This window comes from Piliocolobus tephrosceles, chromosome X (genome assembly GCF_002776525.5).
Source record: "Piliocolobus tephrosceles isolate RC106 chromosome X, ASM277652v3, whole genome shotgun sequence".
In the NCBI taxonomy this organism is placed as follows: Eukaryota; Metazoa; Chordata; class Mammalia; order Primates; family Cercopithecidae; genus Piliocolobus; species Piliocolobus tephrosceles.
The window spans coordinates 80,602,723-80,630,236 of NC_045455.1; the positions used below are offsets into that span (position 1 = coordinate 80,602,723).

The following is a 27,514-nucleotide window of genomic DNA, read 5'->3' on the forward strand; positions in this document are numbered from 1 at the left end:
GATTATGATGTAAGCCAAGACTTCAGACAATTTAAATAATATCTACTATCCAACAGATCTAGTGTTTACATATTAAGAAGAGCTTTGTACCAGAACTGTTCTGTCATGTTTCTGCCCAGAGGCTGTCATGATAAAGTTTATTATCAATTACTGCTTTACAAGTATAAAATAAGTTAAGCTGTCATAATTTTCTCAGCCAGAGTTCCTAAACTGTCAAAGAATGTCAATTTTCAATCTGACATAGAGAAGAAAATTATCTGTTATTCTGACCTCTAATTTCTTGACATTTTAATGCCATAATTGCTGTGGTTAGTGCTGCTTCATGATTTCACCTGTCAAGGAAGAATGAATCCATAACCTTAAGCCATTTCTCAAACTTTAGCACTAACTTCAAAACTCAAACTTATAGGCAGGTAGTAGAATTTTTTTTTTTTTTTTTAACAAAGGAGACATATATAGATATTCATATATTAAATATTTTTCTTTTTAAATTAGTGTTTAAGCATGAAAAAATCCATCTTAGGCTAGTTGGGGTTTAGTGTAACCATAATTAGCCTTCCTTTGGTTTTATCTATACGAAATGTATAACTTTTGTATTTTAAAAATACTAAGCTAAACATTATCAAATAAAATAAATGTATTGAGCTCAATAAAAGGGTTAATATCCTTAAAAACTCTGCTTTTTCCAAGAGTCTGTGTCCAGCCACTTAGGTGAGAATCAACTCTCTCAAGTCACAATACAGCAATACAAGACCTCCAGGAATTCAACAAGAATGTTTTAAAAAAAGGTATTGGGCCTCCCACATGGTCTACTCACAGGGGTTGCATATAGGTAAGGGTGCATAATGACCACTAAATAATGAATATGCTGTACTTCACTCCATTTTATCTGGGTTCTTTCTTATAACAATAGATGTATTTACAGAGACAGCAACTGAGGTAAAGTGAAATTGAATGACTTGGCCTCATTTACCCAGCTCACAGGATTCAGGTGGGCTCTTGTCCTTTGGAGGACACCATTCCTCACATTCTTAAATGTTACTGCAGAACTGTCTTTGTGGGAATCTGTTAGCTTTTACTTGGCTAACTGGCATTAACAGCAGTGGGAATATATTAGAGGGGTGAATGGTGGGAAGTGGGAGAGGGGAAATTAACTAGCACTCCTTGAAATCATTTAATCTGTTATGTCTACACTGTACTAAATGGCCCCCTAGTGGTCACAAGGAGACAGAGGCTCTTCCTAAGCAAGCTTGAGTCCACACAGGTCCATGGTAAACCTCTCTGCTGATGTTTGCTCAGGCCTCTGGGGGGTGGGGGAAGGGAGGTAAGAGTATTCCAGGTATGCGCTCCTTCACACGTAGTGTTCTAACAACTGACACAGAATTATAGGGTTGAGGAAGTGGGCAAGGGGTTTGGGGAGAAAGAATATACATTTCACAGTATGACTCTGGGTCTCTCTAATGAAACCTGAGTGTCTGGCAATTATGTGCTTCGAATGAGCATGCTGAAAGGAGACAGAGTCCTGAGCTGAGGCACCCTAGCAGTAGACAGTCTGCATCACTAGAAGGTCATAAAGCTGTAATACAAGATATTGTTCAGACCATCTATATAATATGCCAACATATGCTTGAACCATTCCCATTCAACAGAAAACAATTTTTAATGTTTACATTTCTATGTAATGTTTCATTAAGAAGTTCTACATTAACAAAGCCTTATACACAATTTTTTCACTGCCCAAAGCAATGACGTGTTATTTTGTAGAAACAGGTATTTTGATAAGATTCAAATAATGAACACTGTATCCATGTAAAATAAGTTTCCGTTTTAATTCCATTTTCAAATTCTTTCAGTTATCTATTTTTAAACCCTCATTTAAATTGGAAAAACCTGCTATTTTGCTGTCAGTTTTAATGCTGCCTTGCACTTTCATCACGTATAAGATGCTTAATGTATTTTATTTTGTATTTAATGTATTATTTTATTTTGTATTTAATGTATTTAATTTGTTTTGCCCAATAGGATTAACTTTTAACTTTCTTTATAAGACAGAGCTTTATTATAATGGGTAAAAATGTATAACAAAATATCCAAAAGCAGAAATGTCTATGACATTTAGAAGTCAAAAGACAATTTAGAGTTGATCTTGGAATATAAAGATGAACTATTACAATTATTTTTTTTCCTGATTCTAAAAGGTATCAGCCTTAGAATAATTTACTTTATAAAGTATTTAATAAAACAGGCATGTGGTAAGCAAGGGTATATAGTTAAGAGAATAATTAAGCTCAGAATTTCTCCTACCAAATAATCTGATTACAATTTACACACAACCGGGGATACTCAGTTGGGTGAGTGTAATGATTTGCAGAGAAAATTCCTTATTTCATAATACCTGCCTTCTCTCTCATTCATTCATTCATTCTGTCTCTATGTTTTCCTCTTGGCTTCAGGCAATAATTTTATCTTCTTGTACACACAATATGGTACAATATTGCCCCTAATAATATGCTTGCAACGTGTTCTCAGAATATTTTGCCCTAAGGGTCCAAGGATCAATGATTATGAGGCTCTTCCTTTCCTTTCCCTCTTCTCTGTTTGAACCATGCAAATAGAGTCATTTTAATTTTATAGAGGTATATAAGAAATAAACTTATGAATGCAAATTTTTCTGTAGAGCTTCATTGCTCCAATCTACAAGTTTTCCACCTCTAAAATAAAAAATAAGGAAAGCATTCCACTGGCTGGAGACGCAGAAATGATTACTTGTTTTGCATACGACAGATGGCAAATATCTGGTAGAATGGAAGACTGGGATATCACTTCCTTGAAGCAACACTTACGTAGCAGCTGTTGCATCTTCACTCTTTCCACTTATCTAAAATTTTGTGCAATGTAGAAGTGATTTCAGCAATATTTTATATGAATATTTTCACTAAAAATACTATACACATACTACAGCACATAATTCCCAACTGTTAGCTATAAACATTTCAGATTGAGAACACATAGGAATAAAATAGCATAACCGCATCTATTTCATTCATGTATTTTTTGAGTATTCTGTCTAAAAGGTAGAAATATTGCTTTTATTTATTTATTATGTTTTTGAGACAGGGTCTCACTCTGTCACCCAGGCTGGAGTGCAATGGTGCAATCTTGGCTCATGGCAACCTCTGCCTCCTGTGTTCAAGCGATCCTCCCACCTCAGGCCCCGGAGTAGCTGGGACCACAGGCCTGCGCCACCACACCCTGCTAATTTTTGTATTTTTTATAGAGATGGGGTTTCAGCATATTGGCCAGCCTGGTCTCAAACTCCTGGGCTCAAGTCATCTGCCCACCTTGGCCTCCCAAAGTGCTGGGATTACAGGCAAGAGCCACTGAAATCCCAGCACTTGTGCTTTTATTTTTAAGAATAGCCACAGTGGCAGATTATTTTAATGTAAAATATTCCCATTTAAATATTCAGCTAGGTTTCATTTATTACTAACACACATAAAGCATTACATATTTTAATGCAAATTTTGAAGTAAGAAAAATAAAATATAGATATAGAAGTATATTAAAAGTGTCTGCAAGTTAAAAAGGAACCACATACTGGTCTCATTACTTGTTTTGGGCCTTTTTTCAATTTTTCCACATACATCAAGAACCTGAAATCTATGTTTTGTAAAAAGTTACATTGAAAAAAAATTATACAGAAAGAGATGGAATGTCAAATTTGTGTTTGAGAGATGACAGAAATTTTTGGAATAATATAGGACTTAACACCTACCTCCCTGAGCACAGGATCAGTGATGCTATCCAGATTCACAGAGCCTTCATAAGTCAAGTAGTGAAAAACATTCAGAGCACGAACTGCTTCTGGTCCTCGCTGCTTATAGCCAAATATAAGGTCGATCCACTGATGAAGTTGGCAAGAAACAAATTCACTTTCTAGGGCCTGAAATGAGTCAAGGAAGAAATGAGAGACCATCAAAACTTAGTAGACCTTCATATCCTTTCTTTTTTTTACTTTGAAATATTATATATAAAAAGGAGAATATGCTCTTTACATTTCTATACTTGATTTATATGTATCAGATCTTCAGTTCCTAGAAATGGAAAAACACTACCTCAGCAGTATTTTACAGAGATCTAAATGAAAATTTTCTCTTTCTAAAATGCTAAACTTTCTCTTGGCTCCATTAGGTACACAATATGATTTAATATAAATAAATTTCTTATAAAAATACACTCATGTTTAGAAGAAAAATAATTTAAAATACCTTTTTTTAATACCATGTTACAACAATTTCATTTCTCATTTTTAAATATTAGTTTGAAATGAAGCAGTTTTATGAGAAACTCTGATATACATTTATTTTCCTGCCTGAAGTCCTCCAGCTTACCTCTGAGATGACTAGAAGGGAATGTCTTTCTTCTGCTATGAATTAACTCAGCTATTATACAGTTTGGGAATCACTGGGCAATTTTGGATGTTTGCTAACTAATGGGAAAGAAATATAAATTACTGAGAATCAAGGGCCATACTAAGTTTCCATAAACAGAAGAAAAAAAAAAAGGCCTTTTTATTTCCTAAGAATCCATCAGAAGCCTCCTAGAGGTCTTGACAGGTAGGTAGGGAGTCTTGCTCAGGTCTGTGAAATAAGCAGTGATGGTGCATGACTCACTACGCCTCTCACTTACTGCAGTCATTTATCATCAACTTCCTGTTGATTTAAAGAGGACACTGATTTCAACATGAAAAAGAGCTGGACATCTAGCTTCATAAATTTCAGCTATGCATAGCCATATAAGACAATTTCTAAATTATGGCTGTCACTAAATATGTGAACAAAGTCATTCTCTGTGACTTCCATGGTGTTGAAACCAATTTGGAATTCACTTAATGAATAAATGATTTCTTAGATTGTCAAAAACTGCTTTTCATTTGTTAAGTATATAAAATATTATAAATAATACTTTTCAACTTTTCCTGTGATCGCATTTAACTAGTAATTTATTCCCTTCAATCCCTTTCCTGATTTACTCCTTTCAACATTTTTTGTATTTCATCTACACCAATTAGTGTGGATGTTTCTCATTCAGCAATGTAAACAATGACATTTTGTGAAAGAGCAGTTTCCGTACTAAAGCTAAACAGAATTTCTATACTGTCTATCTCATCCATCTTGAAATAACAGTTCAGAGTAGAACATAGGAAATGAGACAAAGTCCAAAAGAAGAGATGGTTAAAATTCTGTATTATGTCTATATTAGTTTGGTCAATTTGTATAAATGACTTTGTCGATTCTCTATAACTATTCAATTAAGAAAAAGGTCAGTCTAACTATGCAGTAACATTTTCAGTGTCTGATGCAATAAATGAAGGGATTTAAAAATGAGTAAATAGAAGTTCATTATTGAGTAACTATTGCTCAAACCTATTCACAGGAATTCAAATTAGTAATGGAATCAGATATACAATTTAAAAGAAGATTTTACCAACATGATCAGCTAAGCAGCATTCATTACAAATATATCTTATAGATACCACTAAAGAAAGGTTTGATGAAATTTACTATTATCTCTATTAGAGTAAAACCATTATTGAATAAAATACCTAATGGAATCATGAGTGGTAGTGGGAATGATGACTTTTCAATAATTTGAGCTTTTAAAATATATTTTTTCTCTTTTATCTCCATCTCCTATTTTCATTTCCTTCCACTACCTTAGGCAGTAACTGTAATGTATTTAATGTTTCTCCTTTTGTTTGCATGTGCCCTTATAAAATATTACTCATTCTTTTGTGGATATACTTTTGAACTATAAAAATATATAGGGTCAAAATTTCCATTTTGTTCCTTACTTTTCTCACTTAGTATTATTTAAAAAATCTACCTGTGTCACTGTGTGACTAGCCCATTGCTTCTCATGGCTGCACAAAACTCCCCTGGTAACAAACACAAGGCTGCCTCTAATCCCCATGACACATGCCTGTGATAAATGCCCCTTTTGGATCTTTGTGAGAATTCCTTTGGGATTTATAATCTGGAGTAGGACTGGGAATGCATACTTAATGTGAGTCATCAATGCCCACTCTCTAGCAGTGCATGACAGTTTCTATACACCTGAAGATCAGGTGTATAGAATACTCTTAGTATTATCCAGGTTTCTAATTTTGGCCAGTATAAGGGATACAAAATAATATCTCATTGTTTTAATTTGTATTTCTCAAATTACTAACAGATTTGATAGCTTTTTAATATGCTTCCTGGTCTTTTGGGTTTCCTCTTCTGTAAATTTCCTGTTCATATCCTTTACCCATTTAAAAAATGGAGGTTCTTGTCTTTATATTGTTGATTTATATATTTAATTTTATTATTATTAATTTTTAGACAGGATCTCACTCTATGGCCCAGGGTGGAGTGCAGTGGTGCGATCTCAGCTCACTGCAACCTCCGCCTCCTGGGCTCAAGTGATCCTTCCACCTCAGCCTCCTGAGTAGCTGGGACTACAGGCATGCGCCATCATGCCTGGCTAATTTTCGTATTTTAGTATTTTGTACTTTTGTATTGCAGGGACAGGGTTTTGCCATGTTGCCCAGGCTGGTCTCAAACTCCTGAGCTCATTTAATCTGCCTGCCTCGGCCTCCCAAAGTGCTGGCATTACAGATGTGAGCAACTGCACCTAGTCTGATTTACATATTTTAGGTAAGAGTTCCTTGTTGGTTTGAAACACTGCAAATGCATTCTCCCAAATGTCATATATCTATTAACTTTATCCATGTTCTTTGTTACATATATTTTCTTAATTTTGAGATCATCAAATCATGTTTTAAAAATGTTTATGCTTTGGGGTTTTGTCTTGAATTACAGAGATAACTATATTTTTATCAATTAGCTTTATATTTATGGTTTTACTTTTTATATTTTGATCTTTAATTAATCTAGATCTACTTTCATTCATATATGATATTAGATATGGGTCCAGTATTATTTTTGTTTATACAGTGAGTCAGTTTTTCCAATACTGTCTATTAAACAAAAATTCCTTTTCTCAGAGATGTATGGTGTTATCTTTACTGTGTGAATATATATTTGAAATGAAGATATAAAACAGTCATTATTTACAGATAATATCATAATCTACATAGAAGAAGTCCAGCCTCCTTCCTTTTTCTTTTGCTCTCTCTCCTATGTATCTATCATGTCTAGATACGTGTGTCCCCAGCTTTCTATATTTTTCATTTCTATTATTATCCTAATTTATCTTTATATTCTTTTGTTCTCTCTTCTATGTATTTATCATGTCAACATATGTGTGTGTCCAGCTTTCTGTATTTTTAATTTCTATTATTACCTCAATTTATCTTAATTATCTTATTTCTTACGTATCTCAACATGTGGTAGAATTTATTCTTTTTTTCAGGATTAACTAGGCTATTCAGGAACATTTATTCTTCGTAACTTTTACATTAAGTGTATAGATATATCAAAAGAATTTGATTGGAATGCCAGTGAATTTATAAATTAATTTGTGAACACTGATATTAGGTTTTACTATCCAAGCTCCCCAAATTTATACAGATCATTTTCTATGTCCTTCTTTAGAGTTAAAAATTAAAATGTTGTCCATAAAAGTTTTATCTTAGTGTTCTTGGTTAAGTTTATTCCCAGATACTTCATAAATTTTGATGCAACTGTAACATTTTAAAACTATATTTTATACTTGGTTATTAATGATGTAGAACAATGATACTGACTTCTAGAAGTTGATTGTGTTTGTAGCAAGTCTTAGTAGTTATACCTGTAACTTTTTTTTTCTTATAGAATTGTTCTTAGCCTTAAGAACTATGTAAAACAGCAGTGGTGATGTGGAAAATCCCTGTCTTTTTCCTGATCTTAAGGGTTAAACTCTACTTAGTTCTGATGCAACACACATATACACACACACACACACACACAGACATATACACATACACAGGCATATACACACATTTAATAACATTGATAATAGTTCATTTAGAATTTTTATATTTACAGCTGTACATGAAATAAGCCTTATTTCTGTTTCCTCCCCTTCACTATTTTTGGAATTGAGATCCCATTAGCCTCATAAAACTAGCTGGATAGCTTTCCATGTTTCCTGAAACAATTGGTATAAGAAAATCAATTCATTATCTGTTGAAAATTTGGTAGAATTTACGTGTAATGTAATTTGGGCCTTGAATTTTGGGGGGTTGGGATGGGAAGATTTTACCATTTACATTTCCGTAAGCCTTGGAAGTCTCAATTTTGACATTTTAAATATTTTTCTCAGTATTCATCCCTTTCATCTCAGTTTTAAAATTTATTAGCTCATAGATGCTCATAATAGTCTTTTTTTGCTTTTCTTTGTTTTTATTATACTTTAAGTTCTAGGGTACATGTGCACAACAAGCAGGTTTGTTACATGTGTATACATGCACCATGTTGTGTGCTGCACCCATTAACTCATCATTTACACTCGTCATTTACATTAGGTATATCTCCCAATGCTATCCCTCCCCCCTCCCCCAACTCCATGACAGGCTCCGGTATGTGATATTCCCCTTCCTGTGTCCAAGTGTTCTCATTGTTCAATTCCCACCTATGAGTGAGAACATGTGGTGTTTTTTGTCCTTGTGATAGTTTGTCGAGAATGATGGTTTCCAGCTTCATCCACGTCCCTACAAAGGACATGAACTCATCCTTTTTTATGGTTGCATAGTATTCCATGGTGTATGTGTGTCACATTTTCTTAATCCAGTCTATCATTGATGGACATTTGGGTTGGTTCCAAGTCTTTGCTATTGTGAATAGTGCCACAATAAATATACGTGTGCATGTGTCTATATAGCAGCATGATTTATAATCCTTTGGACATATACCCAGTAATGGGATGGCTGGGTCAAATGGTATTTCTAGTTCTAGATCCTTGAGGAATCGCCACATTGTCTTCCACAATGGTTGAACTACTTTACACTCCCACTAACAGTGTAAAAGAGTTCCTATTTCTCCACATCCTCTCCAGCACATGTTGTTTCCTGACTTTTTAATGATCGCCATTCTAACTGGTGTGAGATGGTATGTCACTGTGGTTTTGATTTGCATTTCTCTGATGCCCAGTGATGATGAGCATTTTTTTTCATGTGTCTATTGGCTGCATAAATGTCTTCTTTTGAGAAGTGTCTGTTCATATCCTTTGCCCACTTTTTGATGGGGTTTTTTCCTTGTAAATTTGTTTGAGTTCTTTGTAGATTTGTCAGATGAGTAGATTGCAAAAATTTTCTCCCATTCTGTAGGTTGCCTGTTCACTCTGATAGCAGTTTCTTTTGCTGTGCAGAAGCTCTTTAATTTAATCAGATCCCATTTGTCAATTTTGGCTTTTGTTGCCGTTGCTTTTGGTGTTTTAGTCATGAAGTCCTTGCCCATGCCAATGGCCTGAATGGTATTGCCTAGGTTTTCTTCTAGGGTTTTTATGGTTTTAGGTCTAACATTTAAGTCTTTAATCCATCTTGAATTAATTTTAGTATAAGATGTAAAGAAGGGATCCAGATTCAGCTTTCTACATATGGCTAGCCAGTTTTCCCAACATCATTTATTAAATAGGGAATCCTTTCCCCATTTCTTGTTTTTGTCAGATTTGTCAAAGATCAGATGGTTGTAGACGTGTGGTATTATTTCCGAGGGCTCTATTCTGTTCCATTGGTCTATATCTCTGATTTGGTACCAGTACCATGCTGTTTTGGTTACTGTAGACTTGTAGTATAGTTTGAAGTCAGGTAGTGTGATGCCTCCAGTTTTATTCTTTTGACTTAGGACTGTCTTGACAATGCAGGCTCTTTTTTGGTTCCACATGAACTTTAAAGTAGTTTTTTCCAATTCTGTGAAGAAAGTCTTTGGTAGCTTGATGGGGATGGCAGTGAATCTATAAATTACCTTGGGCACTATGGCCACTTTCACGATATTGATTCTTCCTATCCACGAGCATGGAATGTTCTTCCATTTGTTTGTGTCCTCTTTCATTTTACTGAGCAGTGGTTTGTAGTTCTCCTTGAAGAGGTCCTTCACATCCCTTGTAAGTTGGATTCCTAGGTATTTTATTCTCTCTGAAGCAATTGTGAATGGGAGTGATTTGGTTCTCCGTTTGTCTGTTACTGGTGTATAAGAATGCTTGTGATTTTTGCACATTGATTTTGTATGCTGAGACTTTTCTGAAGTTGCTTATCAGCTTACGGAGACTTTTGGCTGAGATGATGGGGTTTCTAACTATACAATCATGTCATCTGCAAACAGGGACAATTTGACTTCCTCTTTTCCTAATTGAATACCCTTTATTTATTTCTCCTGCCTGATTGCCCTGGGCAGAACTTCCAATACTATGTTGAATAGGAGTGGTGAGAGAGGGCATCTCTGTCTTGTGCCAGTTTTCATAGGGAATGCTTCCAGTTTTTGCCCATTCAGTATGATATTGGCTGTGGGTCTGTCGTTATTATTTTGAGATACATCCCATCAATACCTAATTTATTGAGAGTTTTTAGCATGAAGGGCTGTTGAATTTTGTCAACGGCCTTTTCTGCATCTATTGTGATAATCATGTGGTTTTTGTCTTTGGTTCCATTTATATGCTGGAATACATTTATTGATTTGCGTATGTTGAACCAGCCTTGCATCCCAGGGATGAAGCCCACTTGATCATGGTGGATAAGCTTTTTGATGTTCACAAAGCTTTTTGATGCTGGATTCAGTTTGCCAGTATTTTATTGAGAATTTTTGCATTGATGTTCATCAGAGATATTGGTCTAAAATTCTCTTTTTTTGTTGTGTCTCTGCCAGGCTTTGGTATCAGGATGATGCTGGCCTTATAAAATGAGTTAGGGAGGATTGCATCTTTTTCTGTTGATTGGAATAGTTTCAGAAGGAATGGTACCAGCTCTTTCTTGTACCTCTGGTAGAATTTGACTGTGAATCCGCCTGGTCCTGGACTTTTTTTGGTTGGTAGGCTATTAATTATTGCCTCAATTTCAGAACCTGTTATTGGTCTATTCAGGGATTCAACTTCTTCCTGGTTTAGTCTTTGGAGGATGTATGTGTCCAGGAATTTATCCATTTCTTCTAGATTTTCTAATTTATTTACAGAGGTGTTTATAGTATTCTCTGATGGTAGTTTGTATTTCTGTGGGATTGGTGGTGATATCCCCTTTATCATTTTTTATTGCATCTATTTGATTCTTTCTCTTTTCTTCTTTATTAGTCTTGCTAGCAGTTTATCAATTTTGTTGATCTTTTCAAAAAAGTAGCTCCTGGATTCATTGATTTTTTGAAGGGATTTTTGTGTCTCTATCTCTTTCAGTTCTGCTCTGATCTTAGTTATTTCTTGCCTTCTGCTAGCTTTTGAATGTGTTCACTCATGCTTCTCTAGTTCTTTTAGTTGTGATGTTAGGGTGTCAATTTTAGATCTTTCCTGCTTTCTCTTGTAAGTATTTAGTGCTATAAATTTTCCTCTACACACTGCTTTAAATGCATCCCAGAGATTCTGGTATGTTGTGTCTTTGTTCTCGTTGGTTTCAAATAACATTTTTATTTCTGCCTTCATTTCGTTGTGTACCCAGTAGCCATTCAAGAGCAGGTTGTTCAGTTTCCATGTAGTTGAGCGGTTTTGAGGGAGTTTCTTAATCCTGAGTTCTAGTTTGATTGCACTGTGGTCTAAGAGACAGTTTGTTATAATTTCTGTTCTTTTACATTTGCTGAGGAGTGCTTTACTTTCAACTATGTGATCAATTTTGGAATAAGTGGAATTTGGAATAAGCGCAATGTGGTGCTGAGAAGAATGTATATTCTGTTGAGCTGGGATGGAGGGTTCTGTAGATGTCTATTAGGTTCTTGGTGCAAAGCTGAGTTCATTTCCTGGATATCCTTTTTAACTTTCTGTCTCGTTGATCTGTCTAATGTTGACAGTGGGGTGTTAAAAGTCTCCCATTATTATTGTGTGGGAGTCTAAGTCTCTTTATAGGTCTCTAAGGACTTGCTTTATGAATGTGGGTGCTCCTGTAATGGGTGCATATATATTTAGGATAGTTAGCTCTTCTTGCTGAATTGATCCGTTTACCATTATGTAATGGCCTTATCTCATTTGATCTTTGTTGGTTTACAGTCTGTTTTATCAGAGACTAGGACTGCAACCCCTGCCTTTTTTTGTTTTCCATTTGCTTGGTAGATTTTCCTCCATCCCTTTTTATTGAGCCTATGTGTGTCTCTGCACATGAGATGGGTCTTCTGAATATAGCATATGGATAGGTCTTGATGCTTTATCCAATCTGCCAGTCTGTGTCTTTTAATTGCAGCATTTAGCCCATTTACATTTAAGGTTAATATTGTTATGTGTGAGTTTGATCCTGTCATTATGATATTAGCTGGTTATTTTGCTTGTTAGTTGATGCAGTTTCTTCCTAGCATTGATGGTCTTTACAGTTTGGCATGTTTTTGCAGTGGCTGGTACTGGTTGTTCCTTTTCATGTTTAGTGCTTCCATCAGGAGCTCCTGTAGGGCAGGCCCGCTGGTGACAAAATCTCTCAGCATTTGCTGGTCTGTAAAGGATTTTATTTCTCCTTCACTTATGAAGCTTAGTTTGGCTGGATATGAAACTCTGGGTTGAAAATTCTTTTCTTTAAGAATGTTGAATATTGGCTCCCACTCTCTTGTAGCTTGTAGAGTTTCTGCCGAGAGATCTGCTCTTAATCTGATGGGCTTCCCTTTGTGTGTAACCCGACATTTCTCTCTGGCTGCCCTTAACATTTTTCCCTTCATTTCAACTTTGGTGAATCTGACAATTATGTGTCTTAGAGTTGCTCTTCTCGAGGAGTATCTTTCTGGTGTTCTCTGTATTTCTTGAATTTGAATGTTGGCCTGCCTTACGAGCTTGGGGAAGTTCTCCTGGGTAATATCCTGCAGAGTGTTTTCCAACTTGGTTCCATTTCTCCCCGTCACTTTCCAGTACACCAATCAGACGTAGATTTGGTCTTTTCACATAGTCCCATATTTCTTGGAGGCTTTGTTTGTTTATTTTTACTCTTTTTTCTCTAAACTTATCTTCTCTCTTCATTTCATTCATTTGATCTTCAATCACTGATACCCTTTCTTCCAGTTGATCAAATCGGCTACTGAAGCTTGTGCACGTGTCACGTAGTTCTTGTGCCATGGCTTTCAGCTCCATCAGGTCATTTAAGGACTTCTCTACATTGTTTATTCTATTTAGCCATTTGTCTAATCTTTTTTCAAGGTTTTTAGCTTCTGTGCAATGGGTTCAAACTGCTCTTTTTGCTTGGAGAAGTTTGATCGTCTGAAGCCTTGTTCTCTCAACTCGTCAAAGTCATTCTCCATCCAGCTTTGTTCCGATGTTGGCGAGGAGCTGCATTCCTTTGGAGGAGGAGAGGTGCTCTGATTTTTAGAATTTTCAGCTTTTCTGCTCTAATTTTCCCCCATCTTTGTGGTTTTATCTATCATACGTCTACCAAAGACCAAAGTCTTTGATGAGGGTGATGTACAGATGGGGTTTTGGTGTGGATGTCCTTTCTGTTTGTTAGTTTTCCTTCTAACAGTCTGGACCCTCAGCTGCTGGTCTACTGGCGTTTGCTAGAGGTCCACTCTGGACCCTGTTTGCCTGGGTATCAGCAGTGGAGGCTGCAGAACAGCGAATATTACTGAACAGCAAATGTTGCTGCCTGATTGTTCCTCTGGAAGCTTCGTCTCAGAGGGGTACCTGGCCACGTGAGGTGTCAGTCTGCCCCTACTGGGGGGTGCCTCCCAGTTAGGCTACTCAGGGGTCAGGGACTCACTTAAGGAGGCAGTCTGTCCATTCTCAGATCTCAAACTCCATGCTGGGAGAACCACTACTCTCTTCAAAGTTGTCAGACAGGGACATTTAAGTCTGCAGAGGTTTCTGCTACCTTTTGTTCGGCTATACCCTGCCCCCAGAGGCGAAGTCTACAGAGACAGGCAGGTCTTCTAGAGGGGCGGTGGGCTCCACCCAGTTCGAGCTTCCAGGCTGGTTTGTTTACCTACTCAAGCCTTAGCAATGGCAGGAGCCCCTCCCCCAGCCTCACTGCCACCTTGCAGTTTGATCTCAGACTGCTATGACAGAAATGAGTGAGGCTCTGTGGGCGTGGGACCCTCTGAGCCAGGCTCAGGATATAATCTCCTGGTGTGCCATTTGCAAAGACTGTTGGTGTGCCATTTGCTAAGACTGTTGGAAAAGTGCAGTATTAGGGTGGAAGTGACCTGATTTTCCAGGTGCCGTCTGTCACAGCTTCCCTTGGCTAGGAAAGGGAATTCCCTGACCTCTTGCGCTTCCTCGCCCTGCTTCGGCTCATGCTCGTTGGGCTGCATCCACTGTCCTGCACCCACTGTCCGACAAGCCCTAGTGAGATGAACCTGGTACCTCTGTTGGAAATGCAGAAATCACCTGTCTTCTGCATTGCTCACGCAGAAGAGCTCTAGACTGGAGCTGTTCCTATTCAGTCATCTTGGAACCAGCCGTAATAGCCTTTAATTAAATTTAAAAATATTTATGTCTATAGTTATTTACCCTATTCTATATATTAGAGAGGCAACATAGTGAATCAATAAATGATTGTAGTTAAATAATTTTGTCTTTTTTGTTATAAAATTGACAAAGAAACAATGAGGTAGGAGGTTAAATAAAGTCTTGTCAATTTTTTATCTTGCCACTTACTGTGCAGAAAGAAAAGAAGATACAGTTTACACATGTAAAAGCTAAATCTAGTTCAAAATCAAATGAATATCTAAGAATGGAACATTAGCTATCAATAATTAAAATATAACAACTTTTCTAAAACTGAAGCCTGACATTAAGACTCTTTACGATAAACAGTATTGACTGGTCATTGGTATCTGTTTATTTTGTTCTTTTCAGAGCCGTTTTTATATACAAACCCATATGGCATTTTGAAACGGGATTTTTAGTACAATACTTACATTGGAAAAATGTTAAGAAATACTTGATCACTAAGCTATTAGTCTCATAATGCTCTTAATCGCTTTCTTTACCCTCTACTTGCATATCTAGAGGCAGAAGCAATTGCGTTAAGCCTAGATAAACCAATTCCCAACCCATAGCTCTGCCCTGGGGATCTGCAAGGAAGGAAATAAAGAGTGATATTTAAACTAGAAAGGATATCTCTTAGATGGGTAATATTTCCCTCATTCTAATTTCTATTTTGTTCCATGAGTATTAGATGGTACAGAATTCTTTCTCTAGCAAGTTTGGCGTAAAGCTTCTCTGAAATTTATGAAAAAAAGAAAGTAGACTACTGAATTTAACTGTGAGGAGATAATAGTTCTCCTGAATTTAAACATTTAAGAATATTAAATACCCATGTCTTCTTCTAGACCAGAGCAAAAATATTTACTTCCCATCTCTTTTTTTATTACCTCAAAAATCTGCTTTTGGGATTAAAAAATTCTCTAAATAGAGTTGCATATATTCAAGTAGATAATCAGAAAGCCATATTGTCACTTCTGTAGTGTCTATGCCATCTTCTTTTCATAATTTAACTGAAGTTGTAGCTATTACAACTTCAATAATTCAACTGTTTTAAGCAGAGACAATATAGTTGTCTTTGATGTTTATTCTGAGGGGCTTAAATGATTCCAGTACTTGACTATTTCTGGATGTATAAGACAGAAGATTATTTCTAGTCCTCACAGCTCTCCACATGGGTTACTACAACATACTTCAAACTTCTTCTGTAATTCAATCTGTCTGGTGCCTTGCTTGTGGGACAGACTTGTCAAGCCATCCTGTCCACATTGCCATTCTCTATTCCAAAGCTGCCACTGCTCCTCCCAGCATAACCTATGTGACTCAGGCCTTTCAAACCTCCATCCCACCGTTCCCCACTGTTTCTCAGGACTTCCTGCTATAAATCCTTAGTGTCCCTAGCACAGACACTTCACAGCCCTTAGGCACACAGCAGCTGGTGTGACCTCAGAGCTTTTGCTTTCTTTCTCTCTAGCCTGAAAGCATTGTCTTCCTACTTTTTGAAGACCTACCCATCCTTCTTACTCAAGCTCAGTGTTTGCTTCCTGTGTTCTCAGCTCTCACTTGTTTTTTTCTATGAATTTCTATCCAACACTTTTCATCAGCATCCTCCTGTTACTTAATAGAGTAAGATAACACATGCAAATTTACTTGTGAAATCATTTTACAACAAACTGCGAGGTACTATACAAATGAATGGGATGATTGTCAATTAGCACTTCATTGTTTCCAAAGTTAATACTATATCCTCAATTAGAATATAAGCCTTTTGAATACAGGGACTTTATCTAATTCTTATCTTGCATTTCCCATAACTCTTAACCTATCATTGGATAATAATTATTTAATAAATATTTATAGGTTTATTAATTAAAGCAGTGGAAAAGATGTGATGGTCACAAAAGGAAGGAATAAAAGAAATGTCAGGAATGAGGGTGGGGCTGGGGAAGAAGCTCATTCATTCACTCAGCAACTATTTATTGGCCATCCGCTTTGTGACAGACCCTCTTCTAGATTGTAAGATTATAGCAGTGAACAAAAATCCCAAAGTCCCTGCAAGAGAGTTTACATTGTAGTGGGACGAGACCAACAAAAACTAAGATAATTAGTAAGATACAGGGTGTGTCAGCAGGTGACAAGTGCGAAGGAAACAGAAAAGCAGGATGGGGAGTAGGGAGTACGTGTAGTGGGGGGAGGATTGCTGATTTAGGGGAGGAGGTCAGGGAAGGCGTCCCTGAATTTGTGACAATTAAGGACCCTGATGAAGAAATGAACTGTAAAGACATCTGGGAGAAGAGCATTTCAGACAGAGGGAACATTCATTCGTTCAACATGGAGCACCTGTTATGTGCCAGGCAGTGTTCTAGGCCCTGGGATACTGTGATAAACAAGACAAAACCTCTGATTTCTAGGAGTAGATGCCACTGAAATGCAAATAAAGAAGGTGAATATAGTCTAATCTCCCTCCTGCCCCAAATTACTGACCACCTACCGTATGTCAGACATTTGCCTTGGAGGACACATAGATGAATAAGCATTCCACGTCCTGAAAAAGATTACAGTCTAGTGGAGGATACACATGTTCTCTGGCTATTTCTGCTGCTTAGAATTTCTGCTAAAGGGCCAAGTTGACAATAGGAACTAAACACCCATGCTTTTGTCTTAGCAGAACTCTCTAAAATGTTCTTCCCAGATGGATTTATCTATCTCTGCTGCTGTAGCCGTCACTACTCTGCACGCTCATTCCCAACCATTCACCTGCCTCTGTAAGACCAGAGCAACCTGAGGGAAAACGGCCACTGGTAGTAACTCCCAGGGAGATAACAGGCTCAAATTTTAAAATACACCCAGAATCAATAATTTCTTACTACTTTTTTACTGCTACCCCCGGTCCAAGCCACCATCACCTCTCACGATACCTTCTAGCAGATCTCCCTGATTCTACCCTTGTAGAATCATTCATTCCCAACACTGCAGCCAAAGTGATCCTTTCAAAACATAAGGAAGATCAGTCACTCTTCTGCTCAAAACATTGCAAGGACTTTACATTTTACTCATGGTAAAAAGGCAAAGTACTTACGATGGCCTTCGAGACCCTGTGTGATGCTCCCCAACTATTACTTGGTCCTCTTTTCCTACTGTGTGCCTACTTGCCCACCCTTTCCTGGCCCACCGGCCTCCTTGCCAAGCACATCCCTGCCACTGGGCCTTTGTTCTAATGTTCCCTTTGCCCACAATGCTCTTTCCCCAAGAGAGTCACTTGGCTCCCTCCCTCTGCTCTTCCAGGCCTACCTCTAATCTCCCTTCACAGGGAGGCTGTCCTGACCGCTCTCCCCTGCAGGTACTCATGGTCCCCGTTTCTTGCAGTGTTATTTTCTACCACCGACCACCTTCTAACATACTAGATGTTTCACTTTTAAAAAATTGTCTATTGCCTGTCTCCCTTTGATCAAAAGTAAGCTCCAGGAGGGTAGAGATCCTTGCAAACACATAAAACATCACCCGGAACACTCAACAGATATCTGTTCAATAAACACTATCAGTGTTTACTGGGACTGTTTGTTTATTTGTCTGTGTCCCTGTCTAGAGGGAACCTTCTGAAGCCACTCATTGAGTTGCTTATCCTTGTGTTCCCAGAGCCCAGAGCAGGATGAAATGAATGATAGTCCCTTTATAACTATGGAATGAACGAAGGAATTTCTCTACTCTAGCTTCACTTAGAGTAGGATCCATGGCCATTCTTTGTATTTTCCATAATGCCTTGCTCATAACTAGCTCTCAGTAAAGACTTATGGAACGAACAAGTCCTCAATTTAAGAAATAAGGAGGACACTGCAATTCCAAGAGATAGGGTGTCTTATTTCCAAGTGTCATGGTGTGTTGTAAGCTGCACCTGACAGTGATGACTTGAGCAAACCTTGAGAATGACGCTGTATGGCAGACACACCTGAATGCAGTTGAGAGTCTCAAGCTAGGGAATTGGGGTGGCCAACCTGGAGATCCATTCCTTATCTGTGAGGAATATCTGAGCCCCCTCTGGCCCATCTCAAGGAACACAGGCCATAATGGGAATCAAAGCCCTTTGTTTTGAGTTAAATGAAGGTTGCCAGATAGAGGTTGTTGTGGTTGGGTGGGGGAGTGTTAAGTAAAAATGTGATATAAACAGCAGGCTTTTTGCAAGTGATTGCAGTTCTGCTGTCCAGTCTGCTGCCACTGAGTCATGTGGGTCTCCTGTCCAGCCTGCTACCACTGGACCTTCCCCAATAGGTAAGTCACCAGTAAAAACTATGTCATGCTCGCGGCTCTGGGTCTCTTCTTTGGCCTCGAGAACCTGGTGCCATCCCTGTTGAAGTTAATAGGGGTTCAGCACAACACATGGCTAACAGGTGTTCCAGAGATGGCACTCAAACACAAGATGTCTATCTTGATATTTTGAATTCCTACATAAGACTTCCAAAAATTCTTATGTTATTTGCTCAAAATTCTTTTTTAAGCCGGGGTTTTTAAAAGTAGATTATACCCCAAATGCAAATTTTTACATTTGCATTTGGGGTATAATCTACTTAAAAAAAAAAAAACCCGGCTTAAAAAGGAAACATTTTCTTTGAAATAGACATTCTGTAAAGGCTATAATACAATATGAGCAGAGCCACAATGGAGCTTGGCTTGCCCTGCCTCAGTTGCTGTGCATGCTCTGCTGACTGCAGACAGCCTGCACTTGGCCCAGCAGCACCAGGAATCTGCTGGGCTGAGGGCTAGAGGAGATTATCAATGCACATCCATGAAAGGGCCTTTTTCTAAAACAAATTTTTAAAAGGGTAGATTATGATGGATGAACCCAGCATTAGGGTAATGTTATCAGAGATACTTTCCATTTCTATCCTTTGTCAGAAGGTCAGATTATAATCAGGTTAGAACTAAACACAATGCTTTATTAATGTTTCATGAGTAAGTCAGTCGTAATAAACCTAGCTTCATGTGGATAAATTAGACCAATTCTTGATGTATAAACTTAATGACCTTAGAATTCATTGAAATGTCTACTAAAAGTATCTGTGTGACTTTTCCAGATTTTCCAGTGAGAGTAAATTTTGTATTTCACAGCTCTTCAGTGAAACATAATTCTTGGCACTGTATTTACAAAACAAACAATTCTAACCAATTGTATATATGTTATTGTCCAAAACTTAAACAACAAAGTACTGCTTCATTTTTAAAACATAAAAAAATGAAATTAGGTTGCAGACATGTAAAGTCTGCTACAAATGCATCAAATACCTGCTGTTCAATTGCTGGCATGCAATAATAAAGCTGGGCATTTAATCATCAATGATATCACTTTTTATAATATTTTGTCATCTTTGCCTTGAATTTCTTAATGACAGTTTGAAAGAAGAAGGAGGGAATACTCATAGATACAGAATACTAATCCATACAAAGAAATGGAGGTTTTATACCACTGTGAATGTCATTTCTTTGGAATATATGACATTTTCATTTTATACTTTAGATTCATTACAAAGAACTCTTTCAAATAACTGAAGATAATCCTAGTCAAAATTATAAATATACTAGAGCACATTTTCTCTAAACCTATTTCATAAGAACTAAATCCTGTATGAATTACCCAGCCAATATAAAGTTAGAAACTTTTAAAGTTACAAAACAACATAAAAAATAAAGCCTATATTAAAGGAATTTATGGAAAATTGAAGTACCTGAGATTTTATATTAGTACCTGGACTTTGTATATTACATAAATACTCATCAAATAAACATTCCTTTAGCAAGTATGAACATATGTAGATAACTGGTTAAACTTTTTAGTTTTACCACAGATATCTCACATTATTTCTGTAAGAGATCAGTATGATCATTTCCTAGCAGTAGGATAAGAAAACCGACCAGGAGTTGGAGCAACAGAAACTATGAAAAAGGTGCTATGAAGGAAAACTTCCAGTTGAAGCAGCACAGGAGACATTGAGAGAGGAGCGGCTGCAGAGTCATGCAGCCACATTTCACGACATGTCTTTGCATAGTGTTGATGCTTAAGACAGTTCTCAGAGGCAGCAGCGTGGGCTTGTCCTTTAGCTCTAATTCTGAAGCAACAAAGAATGGCTGCTATAGGTGTTGTGGATACAGCTTTTTGTTGATACACAAGGTAGCTTTCCCTTTCTATTCTGTAGGCTTCCTTCAAGGAAAACCCAGAAGCACAACACAGAAACAATAAGCACTTTTCAAGGAAGGCATTCCTACATGCGATTCATTTCACCCGGCACTGCTTCCAGGTGATGCAGAGAACAAAGACTGGGGCAGTTTAATTATCCTGAATATGCAGAATTTTGTATAAAGCCTTTCGCTCCACAGAATAAAGGTTCAGTTCACAAGTCTTACCAGATTCATTAATTCCTATGATGAAATAACAGGAATTTGGTTTAGAATACAGGGAAACTGCAGTGCCTTGCTTCTTTCATTGCTTCATGAACACAAGTTGGAACTTACTACTTATTATTAAAATGGACTATTCATTTCTGAGAATGTTTTATATTTCCAGAGATGTACAATATGTATCTTTCATATATTAGTCAGTTGTAAAACTTAACTCTTTTGAATATGCGAGAGTAAATATTTGAGGAACAGTGACTTCACTGAGCAATTCTTACAGTTCCTAGTGCGTTGCACACAGCTGGCTGGATTAATATGTAATTTACAGGGATGCTACACAGTGAGGCTTATTTTAAAGAAGCACACTTTGATTAAAGTCTGCTTATCAGCACTTCAGATGTTAAAAAGACAAGTTATAACAGGTAAGAAGTATATATAAACAGAAGTCAATTCTTAAACTGGTCATGTTAGTGTCAGGAGTAAATTATTTGCTATATTTAATTTATGTGCAATATAAGTACTCCGAGCAATTACAAATTTTAAAAATTGTTACTCAAAATTTGTATTCATGTGTTTTATTCGCTCTTACAGAAAGAGGGAAAACCCACTTCAGAGTTTAAACTGTCTTTAGAGTATAATACCATTTTTTCAGGCTATTCCTTTCAATGCATGATCTGTTAAGTCTCTAAAACCCAAATGATATGAAACCATCTGGTGAGAATCAGGTTTTTTAAAGAGACTTTTTAAAAGAAAACCTGTGTATTGATCACACGTATACTGAGATAGACCAGAGTGTCACTGACGAAAACTGAATTTTAAATCTGGGTCACAATTAGGTGTTTGGAGGCCATCCAAGCACAGATACATACAGTTTGCAAATCACAAACAAGATATTCCAAAGTTTCTTTATAATTTGGTGATTGAAATATATATTGCAGTAGAAACGGTATTATTCTACTATGGTTTTGTTCGCAAGTCAATCTATAAATTATATTTAATTCAAACTACAGGTGGAATTTTGCTGACTTTAAGATGGAACTAGGGGACACTACATTGAGAGTTCCAACTTGTAACACCAAGCATGGTTAGTTAGAAAAGCACTTGGGTTCACACTTTCCATGAACCACTCTGCCTTCCTAGGCCTCAGTCTCCTCATTCAAATAAAGGTGTATTCCAGCTCTAAAATCCCATGACTACAAAGCTTAGAATGTAAATAAGTATCATTTCTTCCATTTGTCGAATTGAAGGAGGACACCCTTCCTCTCATACCAGATGGGCAGAGGGAGCTGGTATTTCCTCAGCTGTAAGTCGAGGGCTTCCTGGCAGTGAAAGGAAGCCTTACGGGTGAGGGTGGAGAGTAAAAGATATAAAAACAGGGACCACAGACAGTCAGGTCCTAAAAGCTGCTGGGGGTGGACTATGATACTAATCTTGGATCAATTCTCATCTCTTCCTGTCTTCTGCTCACCCTATAGGACTGGCTTCTGATTTCCTTCTCTTCTCCTTCTCCACAGCTCCTCTTGCCACCACCACTTATCTATCCTGGAGAATGTGAATAAGAAACTGACACCTTGATAAGTTGGTGGTATTTGGCATGTAAATTTACCTCAATGGGGCCGAGCATGGTGGCTCAGGCCTGTAATCCCAGCACTTTGGGAGGCTGACGTGGGAGGATTACTTGAGCCCAAGAGTTCGAGACTCTTCCATCTCTATAACAAATTTAAAAAATAGCTGGGTGTGGTGGCATGCACCTGTGGTCCCAGCTACTTGGGAGGCTGAGGTGGGAGGATCACTTGAGCCCAGGAGTTCAAGGCTGCAGTGGTCACTGACTGCACCACTGCACTTCAGTCTGGGCAAGAGTGAGACCCTGTCTCAAAATAAACAAGCAAGCAAACAAACAAAAACAGCTAAAAGTAGAATTACCATATAATCCCGCCATCCCACTAGGTATTTACCCAAAGGAACTGAAATCAATATGCTAAAAGGATATTTGCATTCCCATGTTCCCTGCAGCATTATTAATAATACCCAGGATATGGAAACAGCCTAAGTGTCCACCAACGAATGAATGGATTTTAAAAATATGGTATATATAAACAATGACATAATACTCAGCTTTAAAAAATAACAGGAAATTCTGTCATTTGTGGTAACATGGATGAACCTGGAGGATATTATGTTAAATAAAACTGGCCAGGCACAGAGACACAAATAATGTATGATCTCACTTACATTTGGAATCTAAAAAAGTCAAACTCATCGGAGTAGAGAGTAGAATGGTAGTTACCAGAGGCTGATGGGAGATATGGATTGGGAAAGGGGAAACGTTGGTCATTGGGTGCAGTTACAGTTAGGAGGAATAAACTCTAGTGTTCCATTGCACAGCAAAGTGCAATAATCTATCTATCTATCTATCTATCTATCTATCTATCTATCTATCTATCATCTATCGATATAGCTAAAAGAGAGGATTTTAAATGTTCTCACCACAAAGAAATGATAAATATTTGAGGTGATGGATATGCTAACTATTCTGATTTGTATACATATGTCAAAACGTCACAGTATACCCCATAAATATAAGCAATTATTAATTGTCAATTAAAAATAAAACAAAACTTAAAAGATAACCATAATGCTTCAAAAAAGTTCTCACTTAGGAAAACCTAGAAACTTCATTTATCTGAAAAGTTCATTTAGTTAGATTGCATTACCACCCAACACACTAGTTGAATGTAGCATTTTCTGCAGATATAGGTAGGTCTTGCTTGTTTATCTTATACCAACATTAAATATTTGATGGTTTATCATCAATAATTATTAGTTTTTCCTATATTAAAAAAATTTGGGGTATCGTACTGCCTAGGGGATTTGTCTTTAAAAGCAAGACTGACTTTTCTATTTCATTTAGGCACATCAGTAATAAAATTATTAATTCTGGGGGCATACAAATTTCTTTGACTAGGAAGGACACAAATTCTGTGTCTATAATGAATCACTAAATGTTTTATTAAAATAAATCTAAAAATGTTTTAGCATTCAATAAACACATGAAGAGATGCTCAATATCATTAGTCACTAGGGAATATATATTAAAATTATAGGCCGGGTGCGGTGGCTCACGACTGTAATCCCAGCACTTTGGGAGGCCGAAGTGGGCGGATCACGAGGTCAGGAGATAGAGACCACCCTGGCTAACACGGTGAAACCCTGCCTCTACTAAAAATACAAAAAATTAGCCAGGCATGGTGGCGGGCGCCTATAGTCCCAGCTACTCAGGAGGCTGAGGCAGGAGAATGGCGTGAACCCAGAGTTTGCAGTGAGCCGAGATCACGCTACTGCACTCTAGCCTGGGCGATAGAATGAGACTCCATCTCAAAAAAAAAAAAAAATGGTAAAGAGATATTACCTCACATTCACTAGAATGGATGTAATTAAAAAAACAAACAAAACAAAACAGGTAATAACAAGTGGGAGTGAGGATATTGAGGAACTGGAACTTTCATACATTGCTGGGCAACGCAAGGCCATTTTGACAAACAGCTGGGCAGTTTCTTAAAAAGTTAAACATACATTTACCACATGACCTAGCAATTCTACTCCTAGGTCTATACCCCAAATAAATAAAAATGTATGTTCACATAGAAACTTGTATATGACTGTTCATAGCAGCATTACTCAAAATTGCCAAAAAGTAGAAACAAATTAAATGTTCATCGACTGATGAATGCGTTAACAAAATGTAATATTCCACACAATGTGGTACTATTATGTAAAAAGCAGAGCAAAATACCAATCATACCAATACATGCTACAACATGGGTGAATCTCAAAAACTACTCAAAGAAGTCAAACCCAAAGACCACATTGTATAATTCCTTTTATATGAAATACACAGAAAAGGCAAACTTTTGGAGATAAAAAGTTGATTAGCAGTTGCCTTGGGCTGGAGGTGGGCAGGGGATCTTTCTGGGGTGGTGAAAATATTCTAAGATTAGACTGTAGTGATGGTCATATAACTGTTAAAATTTACTAAAAATCATTAAAATTGTACACTGAAAACAAGTGAATTTTATGATATATAACTTATATTTTAATAAAGCCATTAAAAATGTTTTGGCATCATCTAAGTGACAGCAAGAAAGTGATTTTGTTACATTTATCAGTGCTTGTTGTTGTTACATTTATCAGTGCTTGGTTCTTTTTTAGGGACTGCTGTTCTTTTTTATGGCTAACTAGTACTAATATGGAGTTACCATAGTTTATTTTAGTTTGTTTATCCATTTACCAGGTGAGAAATATTTGGGTAGTTTCCAGTTTTTGACGAAAGCAAATAAAGCCATTATAAACATTAATGTACTCATATTAATGTAAGTTTTCATTTTTGGGGGGCTAAAACCAAGGAGTAGGGTTGCTGGATTATATGGCTGGTGTGTGTTTATAGGAAAGTACCAAACTTTTCTACCAGCAGGATAAGTGAATTTCAGCTATTGTGCATCTCTACCAGGGCTTGGGACGTCAGAGGTTTTTTTCCCCCCTTTTAATTTTTAAAGTCATTCTAATGTGTAATGGTAGCTTACTGTGGTTTCAATTTGTAACGGACGAATCTGGAGGCATTTGACCAATCACTTAGTCCATTGTTTCCTACGTCTGCATTTGGAAGCATCAGTGCAGACCTACTCCTAAGAAGAGATATCACTGAGGACCTTTACTTCCACCTCTCTTTGTTATGACTTTGGTTCATTTACAGAGCAGGCAGCCTCTGTGGTCTTGGTAGAACACTGACTAGCTGTGTTCCTATTTCCAAACAGCATTCTGCCCAGGCTTTCTCTATTTGGAGAAGTATTTACATGCATTATAATTGAGTACTAGTTAAAATACTTAGTTGTGCTTGTTCTCACTGAAATTTGCTATTGGTAATGCAAGATAAAGGAGTTGTTGCAAAAACTGAAAGGTGATATTCACACTATCTCTCCAACGAGCTATCTCTCTAATGGCTTCTTTTCAATACAAAAAAGTCTCTGCTTAAATAACTATAATGAGAAACTGATCTTAGATAACTGCTTTCAAAAATGCTAATGCCAAATGCCCTATGCTTTTCGCAACACAATTTCGTTAATTTAGGCCTCTACTAGAAACTTAAGACAAGATGGTTTAGCTCATATACATGAGAGCCCATTTCTCCAATTTTTAAAAACATATGTCCTTTCCCTGTATCACAGTAAATCTTCCCACATCCTAAAACTTTCTTCTCAAACTTTTAGTCTTTTCTTAAGAAGGCAAATCCGTTTCCTAAAGTTATCTCTACACTGAATGGAATGGGTACCACTGAAAACAGTACTCTCCTAGCAGGAAATGTGGCCTAGTCCTGGGACTGGGAAACAACAGTGGCCTCCTGCTCATCCCGTCTGCATCACTGCATGTTTGGAAATCTAAAAAATGTCATATACATTTCTTGGTACATTATCAGTAAACATTAACAAATGAATAAATGTGAAATGTCCAGCAGATAATAAAGATAACTACTCTATTTTTCTTTAATGCATATTTAAGCTTGGTATACTTGCAATCTTTTATCTGTGAATGATCTGCATTAACCATGTTCATAATGTCAAAGGAAATAAGTAAGTTCTCGATTGACAATTATTAACCTAAAAGTAGAGATCCAATAATCTCAAAGAATTTCACAAAGAAGAGATAATATCAGACGTAGCTGGCATACTGGAAAGAGTATGGCTTGGGAGTTAAAACTTTCCTGTACTTGAATCTGGGTTCTGCCATGGATAAATTATGAAACATGTCTGGCCTTCATGTTTCTTATCTGTAAAATAAAAGTTAAAATAAATCAAGTGCCAGCCAGGCGTGGTGGCTCAAGCCTGTAATCCCAGCACTTTGGGAGGCTGAGGCGGGCGGATCACAAGGTCAGAAGATCGAGACCTTCCTGGCTAACACAGTGAAACCCCGTCTCTACCAAAAATACGAAAAAAAAAAAAACTAGCCGGACGAGGTGGCGGGCGCCTGTAGTCCCAGCTACTTGAGGCTGAGGCAGGAGAATGGCGTGAACCCGGGAGGTGGAGCTTGCAGTAAGCCAAGATCGCGCCACTGCACTCCAGCCTGGGCAACAGAGCAAGACTCTGTCTCAAAAAAAAAAAAAAAAAAAAAAAAAAAAATCAAGTGCCTTGCTTAATGCCTGACAGGTAAGAGGCACTTATTATCAGCACCCATACGAGAATTCTGTTCAATAGCATGATAAACAAAAGCATTGGTCCAACAACTATTGGCTACTTTGCTTGCCTGAGTGAAGGATTCATTCAGTTTGACTAGTTTGTACTTAACAGACTATATGCTAACAGCAATGAGATTACTGCACCTCTATAATGCATTCATTCATTCATTTACTCAGAAATATTTACTGAACAACTAGTATGTGCCAGGCAGGGTTCTGAGCTCTGGAGCTACAATGGAATGATGTGCCTAAGAGATACTGATATACAGTGAGCTTGTAGGGTTGCATAAGGAGAGCTGGTATCCTTACACTGATATTTATAGATAACATTCAAGT

At 37.3% G+C, this 27,514-nt stretch overlaps 1 protein-coding gene across 2 annotated transcripts in view; it reads right to left on the reverse strand.

The window, feature by feature from the left end:
* NBEA (neurobeachin) overlaps positions 1–27,514 on the reverse strand; it is a 743,995-nt gene that overhangs the window by 47,686 nt on the left and 668,795 nt on the right. For both annotated transcript variants that reach the window (XM_023208811.1, XM_023208812.1), the window contains exon 49: positions 3,776–3,943. In XM_023208811.1, coding sequence (XP_023064579.1) covers positions 3,776–3,943 — 168 coding nt within the window. The remainder of the gene's footprint in view (positions 1–3,775; positions 3,944–27,514) is intronic.